This window comes from Mustela lutreola, chromosome 9 (genome assembly GCF_030435805.1).
Source record: "Mustela lutreola isolate mMusLut2 chromosome 9, mMusLut2.pri, whole genome shotgun sequence".
In the NCBI taxonomy this organism is placed as follows: Eukaryota; Metazoa; Chordata; class Mammalia; order Carnivora; family Mustelidae; genus Mustela; species Mustela lutreola.
The window spans coordinates 125,733,416-125,751,407 of record NC_081298.1 but is presented as its reverse complement, the minus strand read 5'-3'; the positions used below and the strand labels follow the sequence as shown (position 1 = coordinate 125,751,407).

The window sequence follows — 17,992 nt, the reverse complement described above, 5'->3', positions numbered from 1 at the left end:
GGGTCTGCTCCCACTTCCTGTGTGTGAGGATTTCCTCTCTGCTGGGAGGCAGCAGCTGGAGGTGAAAGTGGCCAATTCGCCTTGTCCCACTGTCCTGAGGAAGGGCGCAGGCACGTGACCTCATTGCACCAACAAGACGCATCTCCCCAGGCTTTGAACCCCAAGCTAGTGAGGCAAAGCAGCAAGAATGCTGCAGAACCCACTGCGGAGAGGGTGGCGGTTCCGTGGCGGTGGCTGCCCACTATTTCCAGAGGCCTCCCTGATGGCGGTTCTAAGGGTGGGTCGAGCTGGCAGCACAAGCAAGCATGTTTGTGCCGCATGGTGGCAGCAATGGGGTCTTCCTGGGGCCATTCCTACACTACGCTTTTGGGCATGATCCTGGCTGCTTTGCCTCTGACCTTGATTTTCTGGCCCTCCAGGAAATTCTGTGAATTACCCAAGATCCTCAGAATAAATCTCCTTCAAGCTTCCGTTAGCAGAATTGGCTTCTGCTAGAACTGACTAGAACTAGAACTAGAACTAGAACTAGAACTAGAACTGACTCTGAGTGATGCCCCATTTTCCAATATATTTGAGCACAAGATTCTTTCTCCTGTAGAACACCTTAAGGAACCTTTGTTCCATGAGCCTACCTTGAACAATACCAACAGAAAACGACAAAGAGGGGTTCCTCTAACCTCTACTCCAGCCAGAACCAGACCACGGCCCACTTCTACCTAAGACCTTTGGGGACACTCGGCACCTTCTTCCGGACCTCACGGGGCCGGGGCTAGCCCCCCGTTGCGCTCCTCCCCGGCGCCCAGAATAACCGCTGTTGGCTGTAGCTCCAACAGCAGAACAGAATCAAGGTGTGAAAACGATCGGGCTTGTCAGAAGGTGGAAGGAACTGAAACGTGGATGTGAAGTCTGCTGCTTGATCAGGCTGATGATGTTGGCAGGTCAGAGAGAAGTTTAAAAAGAAACTTGAGGGAAAAGGAGGAAGCTGTAGGGACAGCTGGCTACTTAGGCAGAGAAGAGCAAAGCTATCTTAAGGAATTCTATGCCCCGATTTCATGGAAGGTGCCGAGCCCCATTTCAGGTGTGCGTAAAGACAGCAATTTTAGATACCATTCATTCATGTACTCGGGAGTACGTAGTGGGTGCCGGATGCTGGGCAGGTGCTGGGGAGACAGTGTTGATCCAAACAGACACAATGGCCTGTCCCTTCTCTCCTGGAGCTTATGGTCCAGTGGGGGAAGGAAGCAGACATCCAAGGCTGGGGGCACAACTTGTCTTCTTGCTGGGATGGACCTTCATTATCAGGGAGGAAAGGGGAGCCAGAGGACCAGAGCAGGAGGACCTAATGTGTCAGGAGTCAAGGAGGACGTCCCTGGGGAAGGGACAGTCAGAGGGGCTTCTAGGTGTGTGCCAGTTGGAGACAGGGGAGGGCCTGGGCAGAGGTAGGGTTCACGGAGGCAGACACAGAAGGAACATGGTAGGTATGGGGACCTGAAAGAAGGTTCCCAGAGCCCAGAGGAAGAGGGCAAGTGGACCTCACTCAAAGCCAGGCTGGAGAGGTCGGTGGGGGGCGTGGGGTTGGGCGGTGGGGAGAGGATCCACAAGAGCTCTCAGGCCACAGTGACGTCCAGATCTTCATCCAAAGAGCCCTGAGAACCCCTGGGGGATTCAGATCAGGTCCACATGACACGGGCTGTGGAGAATCTGAAACTAGAAAAAACAATGTGACTTCTTCACTGGGGGAGACAGATAAAGGGCACTTGGCCCCAGATGGGGCTGGGCATCCAGGAGAACTAAAAAGAGGGCTGATCAGAAGCGGGGAAAGGGGCTTTGGGAAGCGTCAGCCGCAGGCTGGGTGTTTTCCCATGTGATTTCGCATTTGCGGCAGAGCTGAAAGAACCATGAAAGCCGTCCTAGCCCCTTACAGATCCAGAAGGCACGCCTCCCCGTCCCCTCCCTCCGGTGCTTGCTGTCCAGGCTGTCAGAGAAGTTCTGGAAGACACCAGCAGGGCCGTTGAGAAGTGGGGGTTGGAGAGGGAGAAGGAAATAAGCGAGAAGGGCCAGCCCACAGCTCCCGAGCAAGCAGCTCCCGAGAGTGCGCTTGGGAAGAAATCTTAGAAAACTGGCTGGTGCGACTACCCCATTTGGGGTGAGGAATGGGGATAAGGAAACAGAGGCTCAGGGTTGTGGGGCAGAGCTGAAAATAAAGCTCAGGTATTTGGCTCTTCCTCCAATGCTCTTTCTCCTGCCCCAGGTGTGAGGGGTGTGTGTGTGTGTGTGTGTCCAGGCAGGTGGGTGGCCAGGACAAGGCCGTCCTACTCTTCATTCTTCCATAGTCCAGGCTGGCCATGATGTTGGCAGGAATTAAGATGTTTACAGAAATGAAAAAAAAAATGCTTAAGAAACAATTTAATCTCTATATGGGGGTGGCCAGCTTCAGAAGGTTAATATCTTGATTTTTTTCTAAATCCCCTTTCTGTTTTTTCAAAGAGGATTTGGTGTTCTCAGTCCCAGCGGGGAGCTTAAGAAAACAAAACAGTGTTTCTCTGCCTGCTCTCTTTCCTGCAGCTCTAGGTCTCTCTTGCTGGACCTGGGGACAGGGACTTTGGATCCTGGTTTTGGTGAGAGCCGATCCGTGCCTCAGTTTCCCTCTGCGTACAGAGGCGTGGAGCCTTCCCTTTCTGCATCCCTCTCTTAATTCTGGGGGAAACAGTTGGTCCAGCCAGAAAACAAAAATGCTCACGTACGAGAGCTGAGACTTGACATTCACAGTTAACGGAGTTCAGGAGATCTGGCCTGGCAGCTGAAGGGAGTCACAGGCCCCAAGGAAGGTTCTGGAAGTGTGTGCAGAGAGAGGAGGAAGATGCAGAGACCACAGTGTGTTGTGGAGAGTAACCCAGGGTCCCACCTCCACCATTTACTGTCTGGGTGGACTATGGAGCAATCCTCCTTCCTTGGAAAAATGGAGATGACAGTGGGACCACATGGGCACTGCCTATGAGCTTTTAAAACTGAGATTGGGGGGGAAACTGGAGAGAGCTATTTCTGGGGTCACCACTGACAAATAGAGGCCTCAGTGTGGCCATTTGTACTCCCCAGATCAAGCCCTTGGAGGTCAACCACCTTTCAGAGTCCCAGCCCACCAGACCCCAAAGCTTCTCAGCCCAAAATTCCCAGGAGGAGACCCTCTTCTGAAGCACACTGGGCCCCACAGGGCAGGGGGAGGTGGGCTGGAGCCCCAGCCGGGGCTCACTGGGTTCTCAACAATTTTGACCACAATAAGAAAGCATGTTCCTATTTCTCCAGATGCCCAAGGTCAACACAACAACTTCTGCTCAAGTCTGGTGCACTGGCTGCCTGGAACCCCATCACCTCGGAGCTAGGCAGAGATTTTTCTAATAAGGAAACTCAGCAACGGGATTCCAACTCGATCAAGGCCAAAGCGCGGTCACCAGGTTGCATGACCTTGACCCTTCCCCTCTCTGGGCCCATTGCCTCATCTCTTAAGTAACAGTTTAGACCAGATGACCTCCCCACGCCCACTACTCCACATACACACACATGAGTTCCCTTTGGTGCTTCTTTCAAGATTCTCCATTTCCACTGAGTCTCTGCTGAGTATCTGGCTGCTTCTAACCAGCTCCATCTTTCCACGGTCCCACCGCCACCCCGCGTCCGGCCAGTCAGACCCAGCAAGCCCCTTTCCTCTGCCAGATTGCTGAAGCACCCCCGGCCATCTAGCTTCCTCCCTGGGCTTTGCATTAAGGTTGGTTTTCCCCGGCCCTTCCCCAGGAAAGAGGGACCAGAGGGAGGGGAAGGAAGTACTTCTGTCATGCCAGTCCCAGCTTCAGGACTGCTGATCCTGTGTCTCACCTAATCCTTGCAACCCATCTTCAAAAGGGAGGTTCCCAGCTGGGCAGGGGCAAGACCCTCCCAGGGATGCCAACCCTGTGCTTTTTCCTCGGCCTCACAGCGGCCTCCTTAGATCTACTCTGTTGAAACGGGGCAGAGTTCTCTGTTCTCTGTCCCGACTCAATTCATCAAGCTTTTATTAATAGACCAGAAGCTTTGCTTGGCAAGGTATTAGGGGACAGAAAAGGTCCACGGAGCCTATAGGGTAATTCTCTTCTGGCCTCCAGGCTGGGGCTCAGTCCCTCCCCCAGGGCAGTGTCAGGCCATCATCAGACACCCCTGGGCCTCTGGCAGCCGTTTTCCCATTTGTCCTTTTGGATCCAGCAAGTTACAGCTCATTCCTTCGGCCACATTGTTCCTTAACGACATCACTTTTTCCATCTCCCTGACGGCTCCTGCCCTTCTGCCGGAGCGCCGCCTCCTAGCAGATCTCCATCTCCTGGAGGTGCTGAGGATTCCACGGATCACTGGACTGCGCCATCCCTGGGCCACCTGAGATCTGCACGGGCAGAGACCAGGTCCTCAGCCATGTCTCTTCCTGAGACCCCAGCACAAAGACCAACCTCAACCAGGTGGTTGAATGGTCCCTTCCCCTTCATATCTCTTGGTGCGCTGATCACACTGCCCCTCTCCTAGGCACCTAGCTTGAAGCCTCAAAGGCATCCTTCAATTTGCACACAGCTTAGAGACACTTCTGAGTTCTTGCCTGGGTGAGATGCTTAGGGACTGTGCTTGGACTGGGCTGTGGGCAGCGTGGCCTCCTCCCTCACCTCTACCTTGGGTGGGTCATCAAGACCAGCTTGTTCATGACAGCCCTGTCTCCCAACCCAGAGTCACTTGGCCTCCCCCACAGGTCTGCCCTGTGTCCTACTGGGATTCCAGCATCTGTCCCTCCTGGAGCAAACCAAGGTCCTGGGTCCTGGACCTTTCTAAGGCTGTCCTCTCTGACCTGTGTATTCACTTACACAGCTAGTATTTTTTAAGCTCTAACTATGGGCCAGGCCACTGTTGATAATGCCTTCTGTTCTGTTCCCCTATTGCTGCCCAGCTCTGCCCTCAATCACTTTCTCAAGATGGAATGTGGCAGAAAACTGAGAGCATAGACTCTGGAGTCAAACTGATCCGGGTTCGAATGCTGTATCTCTCGTCCACTTACCTATCAGAGCTTAGACAAATTGTTTCTCTGTGAGCCTCAGTTTCCTCATCTGTAAAATGGAATGCTGCCATTCCAAGGGCTTTGGGGAGCATGAAAATGCAACCATAGACGTCCCTGGCAGAGTGTGTATTTCTGGCAGAAAGGCAAGAAAGAGCCGGGAGCATTTGGAGAAATTGCGAATAATCCGGGACGGCTGGTGGCGAGAGTTCTAAATGAGGCAAAGGGGATGAGGCCAGAGAGGTCTGATAGGCAGACCGCGATGGAGGCCACTCCAAGGACTGCAGGCTTGGCTCAGAGGGCCATGACCTCGAGATGGAGGAGCCCTGCCCTTACACTTTACGTGTCCCTAAGCTGTTTCCACGTAGCCGTGCAGATTCTCAGTCTGGCACTATAGGCTCTCCAACAAGCTCTGGGTCCAGCCTTCCCTCCCACCACGCTTGGAATAACATGGGAAAGAAAGTAGCTTCTTCCTTTTGGCCTCTCTCCTGGAAAAGGATTTGTGTGGGGTGCTGAGGAGCAGGGCGATCCAAGCTTTCTTGGTGCCCCCGCCCCCCTCCTTCGTCTACCCCCGTCCTTCTTCCCTGCCAGCCTAATGCGGAGGAATCAGCCCTCCTCAACCCAGCATCTGAATCAAGGTGAATTCTCCTCCTAACAGATGCCCGAAGGCTGCACATGGCCAAGCCAGGCCACTGCTTTCCAATCAGCACCAGGGGCTCCTCTTTGAGGACAGACCAAGGCTTTTGGTCTAATGACATGGGCACCGGCCACCAGAGATCACCAAGGCCGGGGAAAGCGGGCACGGCTGTCCTGCTCTCAGAGCTGCAATCATGAAAATCAAACCAGAGGAAAGGGCTGGAGAGGGAGATCTGGGTCCCAGCTATTTGTAATAATATTCTCAGCTTTTTTTCTTCTTTTATTGAGATATAATTGACATATAACATCGTACTAGTTTAGGTGCACAGCATAATGATTTAACATCTGTATACATTACAAAATGATGACCCCAATAAGTTTAGTGGACCTCCATTCCAGCACACAGACACCGATGTTTTTCCCGTTATGAGAATTTCAAAGATCTACTCTCTTGGCAACTTTCAAATATACAGTTAGCTTTGTCAACTGTAGTCACCATGTTGTACAGGACATCCAAGACTCGCGGATCTCATCATTGGAAGTTGGTGCATTTACCACTCTCCGGCGTTTCACCCACACGTGACCCTCTGGCAAACATCTGTCTGTTCTCTATACCTATGAGGTCTCTTTTTTTTCAGATTTCACATGTAAGTGAGATCACAGAGTATTTATCTTTCTCTGACCCATTTCTCTCAGCATAATGCCCTCCAGTTCCATCCTTGCTGTCACCAATGGCAGGATTTCTTTCTTCTTTATGTCTGAATAGTATTCCTTTATATATATATACACACACACATATACATATATTAAAATTTTTTTTTAATTTAAAGAAAATTCTGAAAAAAGAAAAAACTCATCACATATATAATATATATATATATATATATATATGTGTGTGTGTGTGTGTATATATATTTTTTTTAATTCTGCTAAAAAGAAAAAAACCCATCATATATATATATGGATCATACAGTAGTTCTGTTTTTAATGTTTTGGGGGAAACTCCATACAGGGCTTCCCTATGGATGCTGGATTTGCTTTCCCACCACCAGGGCACAAGGGCTCTTTTCCCTCCTCCTCCTCACCAACACTTGTTATCTCATCTTTCAGAGCATAACCATTCTTACAGGTGGGAGGCGCAATCTCACTGCGGTCTTGATTTGCATTTCCCAGGTGGTGAGTGGAGTTGAGCGTCTTTTCGTGTGCTCATTGGCCATTTATGTCTTCTTTGGGAAAATGTCTATTCAGCTACCTGCCCATTTTTTAATTGGATCGTGTCTTTTTTTTTTCCTATCAAGTCGCAGGAGTTATTTACATATATGATAACCCCTTATCAGATACATGATTTGCAAATGTTTTCTCCCATTCCGCAGGCTGCCTGTCGTTTTGTAGATGGTTTCCTTTGCCTTACAGAAGCTTTTTTAGTTTATGTTCTCGCCTTTTTTATGGAATTAATTAGTCTTAGTTTCGCATTCATCATCTCACTCGGAGTCCCCCAACCACCGTGTGAGAGAGGCTATGGGGAGACTGCTCCCTCGTTTTCCTGCGGTTTAGGAAGAAGCTGAGACTCACAGAGAGGCCATGGCCGGCCCAGGCGCCACAGCTCGTCACTCCTGTAGTCTCCTTTTGTTCCCTGCACAAGGCTGACCCGCTGACGCTTTTGGGTCCCACCAGTAGCTTGGTCCCAACCGAGAATCCCAGAATTTCAGCGCTGGAAGGGACTGATGTTTCACATCTATCCTCTGCATCTTGTCAACATCCAGAAATCTTCAACAGAGTTCTTCCTCTGGGAAGGGAGCCAACACAGATGGAAGGGGCACAGCCATAGCCCGGGGTCTCACCTGTCTCCATCGTGCTCTTCTCCCCCATCTCTGGGGGACTCCTCTCCCATTTTCTCCCTCTCTGGCATGATCCAGCTTCCTCCAAGAATCTGAGACTAAGAAGCCAATAAGTCATGGTCAAAATAATAATAATATTATAATCATCATCATCATGGCTGGTTTTTTGGAAATACATTTCATTACATTTCTAGAGGACAGAAGACTATCAAGAGGGCATCCATCATTTTTAAAAACATATTATTTCAGCTATTTTTAAAAGCATAGTCTGAGTAATTAGGCCCTGCACCATGTAGTTCCATCCCGGACTAGGATCCACATGGGCTAGACAGACTGCATTTCCGTTTTGTGTTGTCTTTTTTCATTAAACCACTTTATTGAGGGATGATTGACATACAAAAACCTAATATTTAATGAATGCAACTTGACGAGTTCAGAGATAAGTACCCGTCTGTGATGCCTTCATCACCATCTATACCATAAAGATACCCATAACCTCCAAAAACCCCCGTCTGCTCTCTGTATTTATTAGGATTATTGTTATTTCTTATAAGAACCATTAACATAAGATCTTGGGGTGCCTGGGTGGCTCAGTGGGTTAGTCTCTGCCTTCGGCTTGGGCCATGATCTCAGGGTCCTGGGATCGAGCCCCACATCGGGCTCTCTGCTCAGCGGGGAGCCTGCTTCCCCCTCTATCTGCCTGCCTCTCTGCCTACTTGTGATCTCTGTCAAATAAATAAATAAACTCTTTTAAAAAAAAAAAAAGAATGCTTAACATAAGATCTTCCCTCTTAAGCAATTTTTGAGTACACAACACTGTACTGAGATGAACTACCATTTTAAACTCAGAATGAATCCTCTAGTTTATACTACTCACTTGACAGACAGGGAAGTTGAGGCTCAGGTAGAAGGAGCACTCTCCCCAGTGAAATCCAGCTCCTTAGTAGCAAAGCCAAGTCTCCATCTAGGTCTTTGAATCCCAGTTCTGGGCCACCTCCACAGTGCCACAGCCCCACTGTGGCCCGAGATCTGGCCGCCTGGGGAAGGGGCCAGGGAAACCAATTTCTGAGCAGCCCCTGGTCTCAGACCAGCCTGCCAAGGCTGAGCCCCAGGCTGCTTTGATGTTCCTCCTCACGCATGTGTCTGGCTCAAATGGTTGTCCCTTTGGACGGCTGCAAGGGGCTGATTAGATGTAATTGCTTTGCCTAGAGCGAGCTATCTGCTTAATAGAATCAGCTCCCAGTAATTAGCCTGCCAAAGGCCCATTTCCTTTCCTGGAGTCCTAGGGCTTCTGGGCCTCACTTCACCCTGTGAGTGTTGGGTCTCTGCGGGCAGATATGAGATGTAAGTCTGTGGGGTTTGGGTTGGGTTGGGGTGGCTGGGAGAAAGCAGGGCTCTGGTGGTTTAGCAAGGACTCCAGGAGCAGGCCTCCCAGGAGCCAGGGTATGGAGCATTTTGAGGTTGGAGGGACAAGGTGCCTGGCTCCGAGGGACTGTTCCTGACATGTGGAATGGAGTCCAACCAAACTTCAAAAGGTGCCTAGTCCAGCCCCAAACTCAGTAGATTCAGCAACCAAGTCAAAAGGCATTTCTTGCAGACCTGCAATGTAGCAGGCACTGTACTAGCCCCTTGGATCCTTCTCAAGCAGCCTCAACCCAAAGGACCAATAAAGTTGTGCTTGCATACTTCTCTTGACCAGGAGCTCATCACTTCCTGGACAACCCATTCCTTCCTCAGAGGTGTAGAGAAAGTTCAACCTATTTTGAGCTGAAAGCTCTTCTGCTGGTATATCTCCCCACAGATCCCTGGCCCCTGCTAGACCACCCAGACCAAAGCTAATCCTTCCTCCCTGAAAATAGCTCCCATGCCCCGTGCATCTTTTCTCCAAGCTGAGCCTCCCAAATTCCTTGGGTTGGGCCAGGTCCGTCGTGTTGGTGAGGCCCCTCGGTAATCTCAGGAATCATGGATGGACCTGAAACCTGCTTCTGCTTGTCAGTTCCTCCCTCCCAGCGGGTCAGGAGCCCAGCAACTGGGACCCCAGAGGTCAGGACTCCTCTCACAGCAGGGAGAACAGCAGCCCAAGCCAGAACAGGACAGGAGCCAGAATAGGATGCTGCTCAAGGAATGCCGTGGTAGGGCAGCAACCCCACCCCTCCCTGGTGGAAAGACACCTAAAACCTGCTCAGTGGGAGGGAAGTTGCCTTTCTTTCCCCTCCCCAACCTGGACACGCGAGGGCTCACGGGCTCATGGGCTCACAGGCACCACTCGATACTCATCAACTAATTCATCATCCAAGTGCCGTTATAATTATTGCGTTTGGTCCTGAGAACAGGCTGCCTCTGCTCCTTCCTCAGAAGCTATAAACCTGCAAAGAAGAGTTTCAAGATTTGTGAGGATGTTGACTAGATCTCCAGACTCACTTTTCTTCCTCAGCCACATGGTGTTTATCGGGAAAGCTGGAACCAAAGCTGCTCCTGAGTCTGCATTCTTGCTATGATTTGAGGGACTTGATTCTCGCTATGGGAAGGAAGCAAGTTTAGGGAACTTCTCTTGCGGCTAAAGGCTCGAAGTTAGGAGAGCCGGGCTTGAGTCCCAGCTCTGGCCCAGCAATTTGTACGTCCTGGGGGTGCTGGCTCCCGGCACCAGGCCTGTTTCCTCGTCGTGCTCTAGGCTTTCCTCTAGCTTGAACTATTCTGGAGCCTTGGTAAAACACAGAGGAGAATGTGTGTGTCTGTCCATCTATGTGGTGAGGGAAAGGTGTGAGTCCAAGATTTTTAGCTGCGGTCCTGGTCTTTCCCTTCCCTCTCCGCGCGCGCACACACATACACACACACACACACACACACACACTCCCCAGGCTGGAGAACTGTGGCTGGTTTTCTCCGAGATCTCTCTCATCGCCTGCTGGCCTGCCTGAGACCCCAGTAATGGGGGCTCTGCTCACTACCCTTGCCCCAAGCATGGGGGAGGGAGGTGTTAAAGGGAGAAGGGAAAGAGAGAGAAGGGGGAATTAGTAGAAAATTGGGAGGCATACAAGTGGCAAAAACAGAAACATGAATTGCACCAGAGTCAGTGAGGGCCAGGCAGGCAATCCTGTGCTTCGCTGGGGACGGAGCAAACCAAGACAGCGCTACGGAGAACAGCCTGGCAGTGCTGAGGGACCCTTCTGGGTATACGCCCAGGTGAAAATTCCCAGCCGATTCTCAAGGACACACATATGAAGATGCTCATCTCAGTGTGATACTCAGTCCCAGAGATGGAGGCCACCAAGGAAGCCCTCTCTAGGGGAAAGGATTCGTCAAATGCAGAGGACACCAGCTTTCTGCGGACACAGGAAGCCAGCCTGATCCCTACAGCCACTCCGGGAAGACCACTCAGTTCTCGCTCCTACTTGTAGGAGACCCAAGTTGGTATCCAAAGCTGCTCCCCCAGCTCCTCTGCCGCAGGACTAAGAACAGAGCCAGGGGTCCACCCCCTAGCACAACACTGTCTCCCCAACGGCTCCCAGAGGCTCTCCTTTGTGAACAGCTGCCTTTTGTGTTTGGTTTGGGCTTGAGATGTTAAACAAATAGTGTCTCTTGACAAATGCAAGCCGGCTGCTCTGGGACTGGTTATGCTTTGTAAATCCAGGCTAATCCTCCATGTCTTTCCCTCAGGGGTATACCAAGAAACACCTCAGTCATCCCCAAAACACCCCGAATCTGCTCAACCAGCCATCGGCCACGATCAGAAGCCACGATCCCTGGTGCCACTCTCCACCAACCAGAGCCAGCTGCAGCTCCTGGACCCACCAGGCCCCTCCATTCTCAGGCCTCTTCCTCGCTGGATATTGAGATGGTTTGGGATACTCCTTCTTACATCAAACCACAGACCCTATTCCGAGATGAGTAGATGAGTAAGACCTTACCTCTGCCTTGCAGGAGCTTATGGTCTGGTCTAACAAGATGAACCATAATGTCATGTGAAGCTCCAGTACAACTAGTAGTGAATAGGGTTAGAATTTGAACCTGAGCTTGTCTGACTCAGGGTCAACTCTTTTACTCCCCACCTTGCCCCCTGCCCCCATCCTCCAGCCAGTGGGGACCCAGGGGTGCCAAGCACATAGGGTGGCCAAGGACATGGGATGCTGGAAAACAATGGATAAAGAGGACTCTGGGCCCCTCATCCCTCAGACCACATTCTTGGCCATTGTAGGACGAGCATCGTTAATCACAGGGCCAGATCTATCATTAACCTTGCAAAATGTCAGACGGAAGGGAATCTTTGCGGTAGGCAACCCTTTCATCCTGTAGAGAAGGAAGCTGAGGTCCAGAGAGGCGATGGGATACTCCCTCGAGTCCACCAACTGTTTATTAGTTGGCAGCAACTGAGACCAAATTCCAGGTGTCTAGACCCCCACTTCAGTGCTCTCTCCACATGTGCCCTTGGACCTTAGGACACTCCCATGGGTCTTTACCTCTTTCCCTCAGCCAGGCAGGGCTTGCTTCCATTTTAGAAGTGTCTTTTGACAGAGTCACAGAAGAAAACTGCCTTGTTTTTCTCCCTACAGACTCTGCTGTTTGTGCTCCTATCCCCACTGACACTGCTGCTCTCTAACCCAGCAGGTGTAGGAGACTTTAAGGACTTGGCTGGGTACTGAATGCACAACAGACATGTAGACTAACTCTGATGTGCAAAACACTGAGCTCCCCACTGTGGGGAGGCATAGCATAAGGAGGGTCTCCACCCTGGAGGAGATAATGAGTCAATGGGGAAGACAGATATTCAAGAACTGACCAGTCTACCAGGTAGGAGGAATGTCTACTGAACTGAAGCTTAGACCAGGTACGATGGAACCACAAGAGAGCTATTGGTTCTGATTGGAGGTAATGGGGAATGGTTCATGGAGGGAGTGGGCTTTGAGTTGGGTCTTGAAGCCTGAACACAAATTCCATAGATAAACAGTGGAAGAGTCAAGGAAGCACCAGCATCCCAGCTGATGGGAGTCTCATGAGTCAGAAGTAATGCATGAAAGTCATTAGATGTGTCCAGAGCTTAGAGAGGAATGACATGGAAGACAAAGTGGAAAATAATACATGTATAATGTTTAGTACATAATAATATGCAGCAACTAATGGTACATTCTGTACCATTTATCATAACTCTGATTGTGTCATCTTCCTCACAAACTAAAGTCCTAAAAGTAGTGACTAAATCCTTTTTGCCCCTGATTCTTGAAAGAACTAAGGAAGCAGAAGCAGTCCAGGAAGGTCATGGGATGTTATAAATGAAGGGAGCATAGACACGTCCCGTCCAAACCACTCCATTTATGGATGTACAAACCAAAGCCCAGGGAGAAGGAGTGACTGGCCCGAGTCCCACAGGAAGCAGGTGGAATAGACAAGACCCCAGCCCAGGCCCCCCAACTCTCCACCCCATGTTCTCTATACTGGATCAGATTTCAGAAATTGATCACACAGGAGGCCGGCCAGTATCATGATTAGAGGCGTGTAAATCAGCTCTTTCTAATTGGCCCAAGGCATCATCCACTGGAGTCACCAAGGGATTGAAAATAATAGAACATGGAAAAGTCATAGCTGAGCAGATTTTATCATTTATAAATACATGATTCATAGAGGTGCTTTCTGATATGTGACTCTGGGCAGAGAATGAGGCAACCCCATGAGAGGATGTACATGCAGGTCCCAGGAGTCCTGGACAGAAGGGGGTGAGATAAGCTTCTAGATCTTTGGCACTATCCCACACAGGTCAGGGGTGAGCTGATGGGACTCCTGCCTGCAGGACCCAGGGCCTACTCAGAAACCTAGACTGGCACTGGCCTGGTTCCCCCTGCCCCAGCCAGTCCCCCTTCCTGAAGAGAAGAAAGGTAGAAGGGACAGGAGAGTAGACCTAAGCTGACTTCCTGGGCTCCATGGACACTGGGGACCTCCTATGCTCCCCTGGCAGCAGGTGTCTTGATCCCATACATATGGGGGCTACAGGAGAGACCCCAGCCATGGGACATAAATCTTGGCCCCCCCTTCACTACATTTGTGGCTTTGAGCAACCCCCTTCCTCCCCTCTGGGCCTCAGTTTCCTCATCTGTAACATGAAAGGGTCAGGTTAGCTGGTCTTTAAAGGTCCTTCTAGTTCTGAATGCTGTGAGAACAAGTTTCACCATAATTAATAATAAATGCCCTGCCCCTAAAGAGAGCTTTTTCCTCTTTCCAAAGCTCTTTCACTCATAATATCACCTTTCATCTGCACAGCAGTCTGGCCTGACAGCCAGAAGTGAGCAGACCCTGGACACACAGTCCTTCACACTGAAAACCAGACCAGTTGAGCCTTGCTCATTTAGATGGGCTTTGGGGAAACTGGCTTGGGGGGCAATTGTGGCCAGGAGGACAGAACCTAACTTGCGCCCTCACCTCTGGGAAGCCAGGAAAGGCAGCGCTTGTCTTCCACAAAGCCAGGCAATGCCAGAGGGGGAGGGCCTGCTGTAGGCTGAGTTCATGGCCAAGGGTGCAGAAAGTTTGTATCAGATCAAAGACTCTAGTATAATTAGCTACTCCATTTACAGGTGAAAACAAACAAACAAACAAACAAACAGCAAACAAACAAAAAACTAAGGCTCCAGGAGTCATTATGGAGAAGAGAATGGGTTTGTTTGGAAGGCAGACTGAAGGTTCTTCCAGCTGAACGATCTTGGACAGTTCTCTGCACTGCCTTTTGCCTCAGTTTCTCTGTCTCTAAAATGGGCAGACCTCTACATACCTTTCAGGGTTTTGGTAAGACTGGAAATAATAAATGTAACCTGCCTAGCCTGGCACACAGCAGAGGACTGGTACATTCTCTCTGAACGAATGGCTGAAAGAGGCAGTGGGGTTGGTGGTATTTCTCGAGAGGCACTGAAATGCCTGGCCGTGCTGGGTTGGGCGAGGCTGTGGGCAGAGGATTCTCCTGTTTCTGGATGGGCTTCGTTCTCCACCTACCCTCCATCAGGGGCCCTGGGGCCTCCTCCCTGTCTTTCCTCGTGGCCCATGCCAGGGTCCCATAAACCACTTTCTGACCCTCCTTGGCAGTGGGATTTGCATTCCGATCATTCTGCTTACTCAGCCCATCCCTGTCTGGAGCTAAACAAGGCCTGTGGGATCCTCTGTGATGGCACCTCATCGAGGAGATAAGGAGAGGCTGAAAGAGGCAGCGACGCCTCCTCTGAGGTCCCACGGCCCGCCCCTCCTCACCACCACTGCCACCATGTTGACAAAAGAAGAAACTGAGGCACAGAGAGGCTTCCTGCTTCCCCCCAGTCTTTCAGCCAGCCTCCTGGTCTGGGCCACACCTGCCTTTTTTCAGCTGGATCCCTGTCCTGTTGGGATGCTCCCCTGTTGGGGCCCTGCATTATCTCCGGCAGCCCAGCCTGGACCACTGGTGCGGGGCTGGGGTTGGGGAAGTCAAGAGAGCGCCACAGCCCAGGAGGAAGAGAGGAGGGGAGCATAGGATTCAGTACTACTGGCTTCGGCTGCCAGCCTGGGCTTTCTCAGCCAGTTCCAGGAGCCGTGCTGACCTGGGAAGGGTCACATTTCATGAGAGCAGGGCTTTCCCTTGGGTGTGGGCCCTGGCCTGCCCAGGTCCACAGCTGTGCCCTGCTGTTTCTAAGACTGGTGCTGGGAGGGGGTGTGTGGCCTGGGCTGAGGGAAGCATGGCTGAGTCCGGGTGCTGGCACTAGTTCACCGTGTGTCTGCATGTCACTTGACCTCTCTGCACCTCAGTTTCCCCCATGGACATAATACAGGGCAGGACAGCAAGACCCAAGGTCCCTTCCAGTGAAAACATGCTGTGGATTTCGGTGGAGATGGGGGGGGGGGGCGGAGGCGGGGAGGGGCGAGGGCTCGCTCTGCCTGCTCCTTTTTCCCTTCCTTGCTTTTCTTTTTCCGTCGTCAGTTTATCTCTAGCAACCCAGGTCTCCCTGTCTCTGTCGCTCTTTCTGTTTCCATCTTTCGCTCTCTGCCTCTCTCGCTCTGTATTTTTCTGCCTGCCGCTTCTTTTTCTGTGCCTGTGAGTCTACCTCTGGCTTTATCTCCTTATCTGTCACACCCCCCTCTGCCTCTTTTTCTCTCTTTCTCTGTAGTTACAGGCGATTCTCTGTCTAGTTATCTCTTTCCCTGGGTCTCTCTCCTTCGGTCCTGCCCGGTCTCTCCGCCGCTCTCCCGCTCGCTCCCCCCTCCTCCCTCTCCGCCAGCCCCCCTCCTCCCTCCCTCGGCGCGTCTCCCCAGTCCTTATTTGGCTGGGCGGGAGGGCTGGCGGGAGGAGGCGGCCAGCGGGCGGGGGGCGGGGGGGCGAGAGCGGGGCCGGGCGGAGGAGGGCGGTGGGTGGTGCTGAAGGGACAGCTCCGCGGCGGCGGCAGCGGCGGCGTTGGCGGCGGCGGCCCCGGGGCGCGGAGCGGGTGCCCGGCTTGGGGAGCGGCGAGCGCAGCCATGCCCCAGGCCGCCTCCGGGGCAGCAGCAGCGGCGGCCGGGGCCGGGGCGCGGGCCGGGGGCGCCGGGGGGCCGGCGGCGGCTCGGGCGGGACGATGAAGCGGCAGAACGTGCGCACGTTGGCGCTCATCGTGTGCACCTTCACCTACCTGCTGGTGGGCGCCGCGGTCTTCGACGCGCTCGAGTCGGAGCCCGAGATGATCGAGCGGCAGCGGCTGGAGCTGCGGCAGCAGGAGCTGCGGGCGCGCTACAACCTCAGCCAGGGCGGCTACGAGGAGCTCGAGCGCGTCGTGCTGCGCCTCAAGCCGCACAAGGCCGGCGTGCAGTGGCGCTTCGCCGGCTCCTTCTACTTCGCCATCACCGTCATCACCACCATCGGTAACTACTCGCCGGCGGGGGGGCGGGGACCCGGGGGTTGGGCGCCGCGTCCCGGGGTAGTCCCGAGCCGGCCGGGGCTGAAGGGATCCCCTCCCGAGAGGGTCTAGGCGCCGAACCCCCCGCTGCCAGAAACCCGAGTTCTGCCTGGTTTGTCTGCTTGGCGGGGACAGGACTCGGGGGAGGCGTCGATTCCTGGCTCCGGACCTGACTCTCCGGCCGGGCCAGCCCTAACTTGTCCCTGCCAGGCTGCGCGAGGGCCTCAGGGGACTCTGAAGTGTGTGAGAGGGGCAGGAACCACCGGCGGAGGCCGGGGAGGAGGGGTGTGGCCGGGCCAGGCCCTGGAGCAGAGAGCTGAGTGTAGAACGGCGGGGAGCTCGCGACTCCGTGTCCCTGGCAGATGGGCTTCCGCACCTTGGCGTGTCTACACCGGCTGGGGCTCCAGGGAGACGTGTGGATGCAGGTACTCTGGCACTCCATGGTACTCCTGCTTACTCTGGGTGCTTAAAACACCCTCTAACTGCCTCTGTGAGTGCTGCTTGGAGTGTGTGTGTGTGTGTGTGTGTGTACACGCACGCGTGCACGCGTGTGTATGTGTGTGTGTGTGTGTGTCCAGCTCCCAGAGTTTGGGCACAGCCAGCCAGTGCCTTTAATTTTCTTAGGGCAGCAGATTTGGTGCTGGAAGCCAGATCCAGCTCTGTCTGCCTTCTCTGCTGTCCTGGGAAAAAACAGTCACCCCGCAGGAATGGCCTCAGTTCCCTTCTCCAAACAGCGGTGCGGCAGGCCACACACACACCCAGACTCTCTCACAAGATAGGCACAGGAACACGTACACACAAGTACACACACACAAGCACACACAGGGCAGACACAGGCACACACACACACACACACACACACACACAAAGCACACAAATGGATGCTCCGGAATCTCCAGTCTATTCGGAAGTGTCCAGATAGGAGTAAACTCCTCCCAGCTCCCGAGACTCTGATTCCAGCCCAGCTCCATCATTTTTCCCCACTATATGACCTTGGGCGAGTCCCTTCTCCTGTCTGGGTCTCAGGCTCGCTTCCAGACCATGAAGTGTTGGCTAAAATGATCTCAAGCCTTCTGCCCAGGGCTGGCACGCTCCCAGCCCACCTTCTCCCAAAGCCCATTGGGATGCCTCCAGGCCTCCATCTTTCCCATTTCTTCTCTCTCTGGTCCCTCTCCTTGCCTTGGCTGAGCTCCTGGGGGCTCATCGCCACTTGGCATAGCCCATGACAAGATGGCAGTGTTTTCCTGGGAGTCCACAGAGGTTGAGGGGGTAAAAGGCAGGACTGGGCACTGTTCCTGCAGTCTACGCACTGCAGGACTTTGGCCCAAGGCTCCACTCCTCTCTGGGGTTCAGGGAGAACTCTGCTATGTAGTGTCTGGATTCCCCTCTTAGAAGAAGAGAAAAGGGCCCCAGGAGTGGATGTGGCCCAAATGGGGGCACCTCTGGGTCCTGTTGACTCTGGTGTTTAGGGCAGAATAGTCAGACTCAGACCTTCCCAGAAAGTAGCCCCTCTCTCCCACTTCCCTGCCACCTGCCAGGGTTTCAGGAGCACTGAACAGCGAGTTAGGTCTTCTCCCTTCCTCTTC

At 52.8% G+C, this 17,992-nt stretch overlaps 1 protein-coding gene across 1 annotated transcript in view; it reads left to right on the top strand.

The window, feature by feature from the left end:
- Nucleotides 1-15,927: 15,927 nt before the first annotated feature.
- Nucleotides 15,928-17,992, top strand: part of KCNK3 (potassium two pore domain channel subfamily K member 3) — a 38,565-nt gene continuing 36,500 nt past the window's right edge. The window contains exon 1 of the mRNA XM_059132429.1: nt 15,928-16,371. Within this exon, the coding sequence (XP_058988412.1) occupies nt 16,089-16,371 (283 nt within the window). The 5' untranslated portion in view covers nt 15,928-16,088. The remainder of the gene's footprint in view (nt 16,372-17,992) is intronic.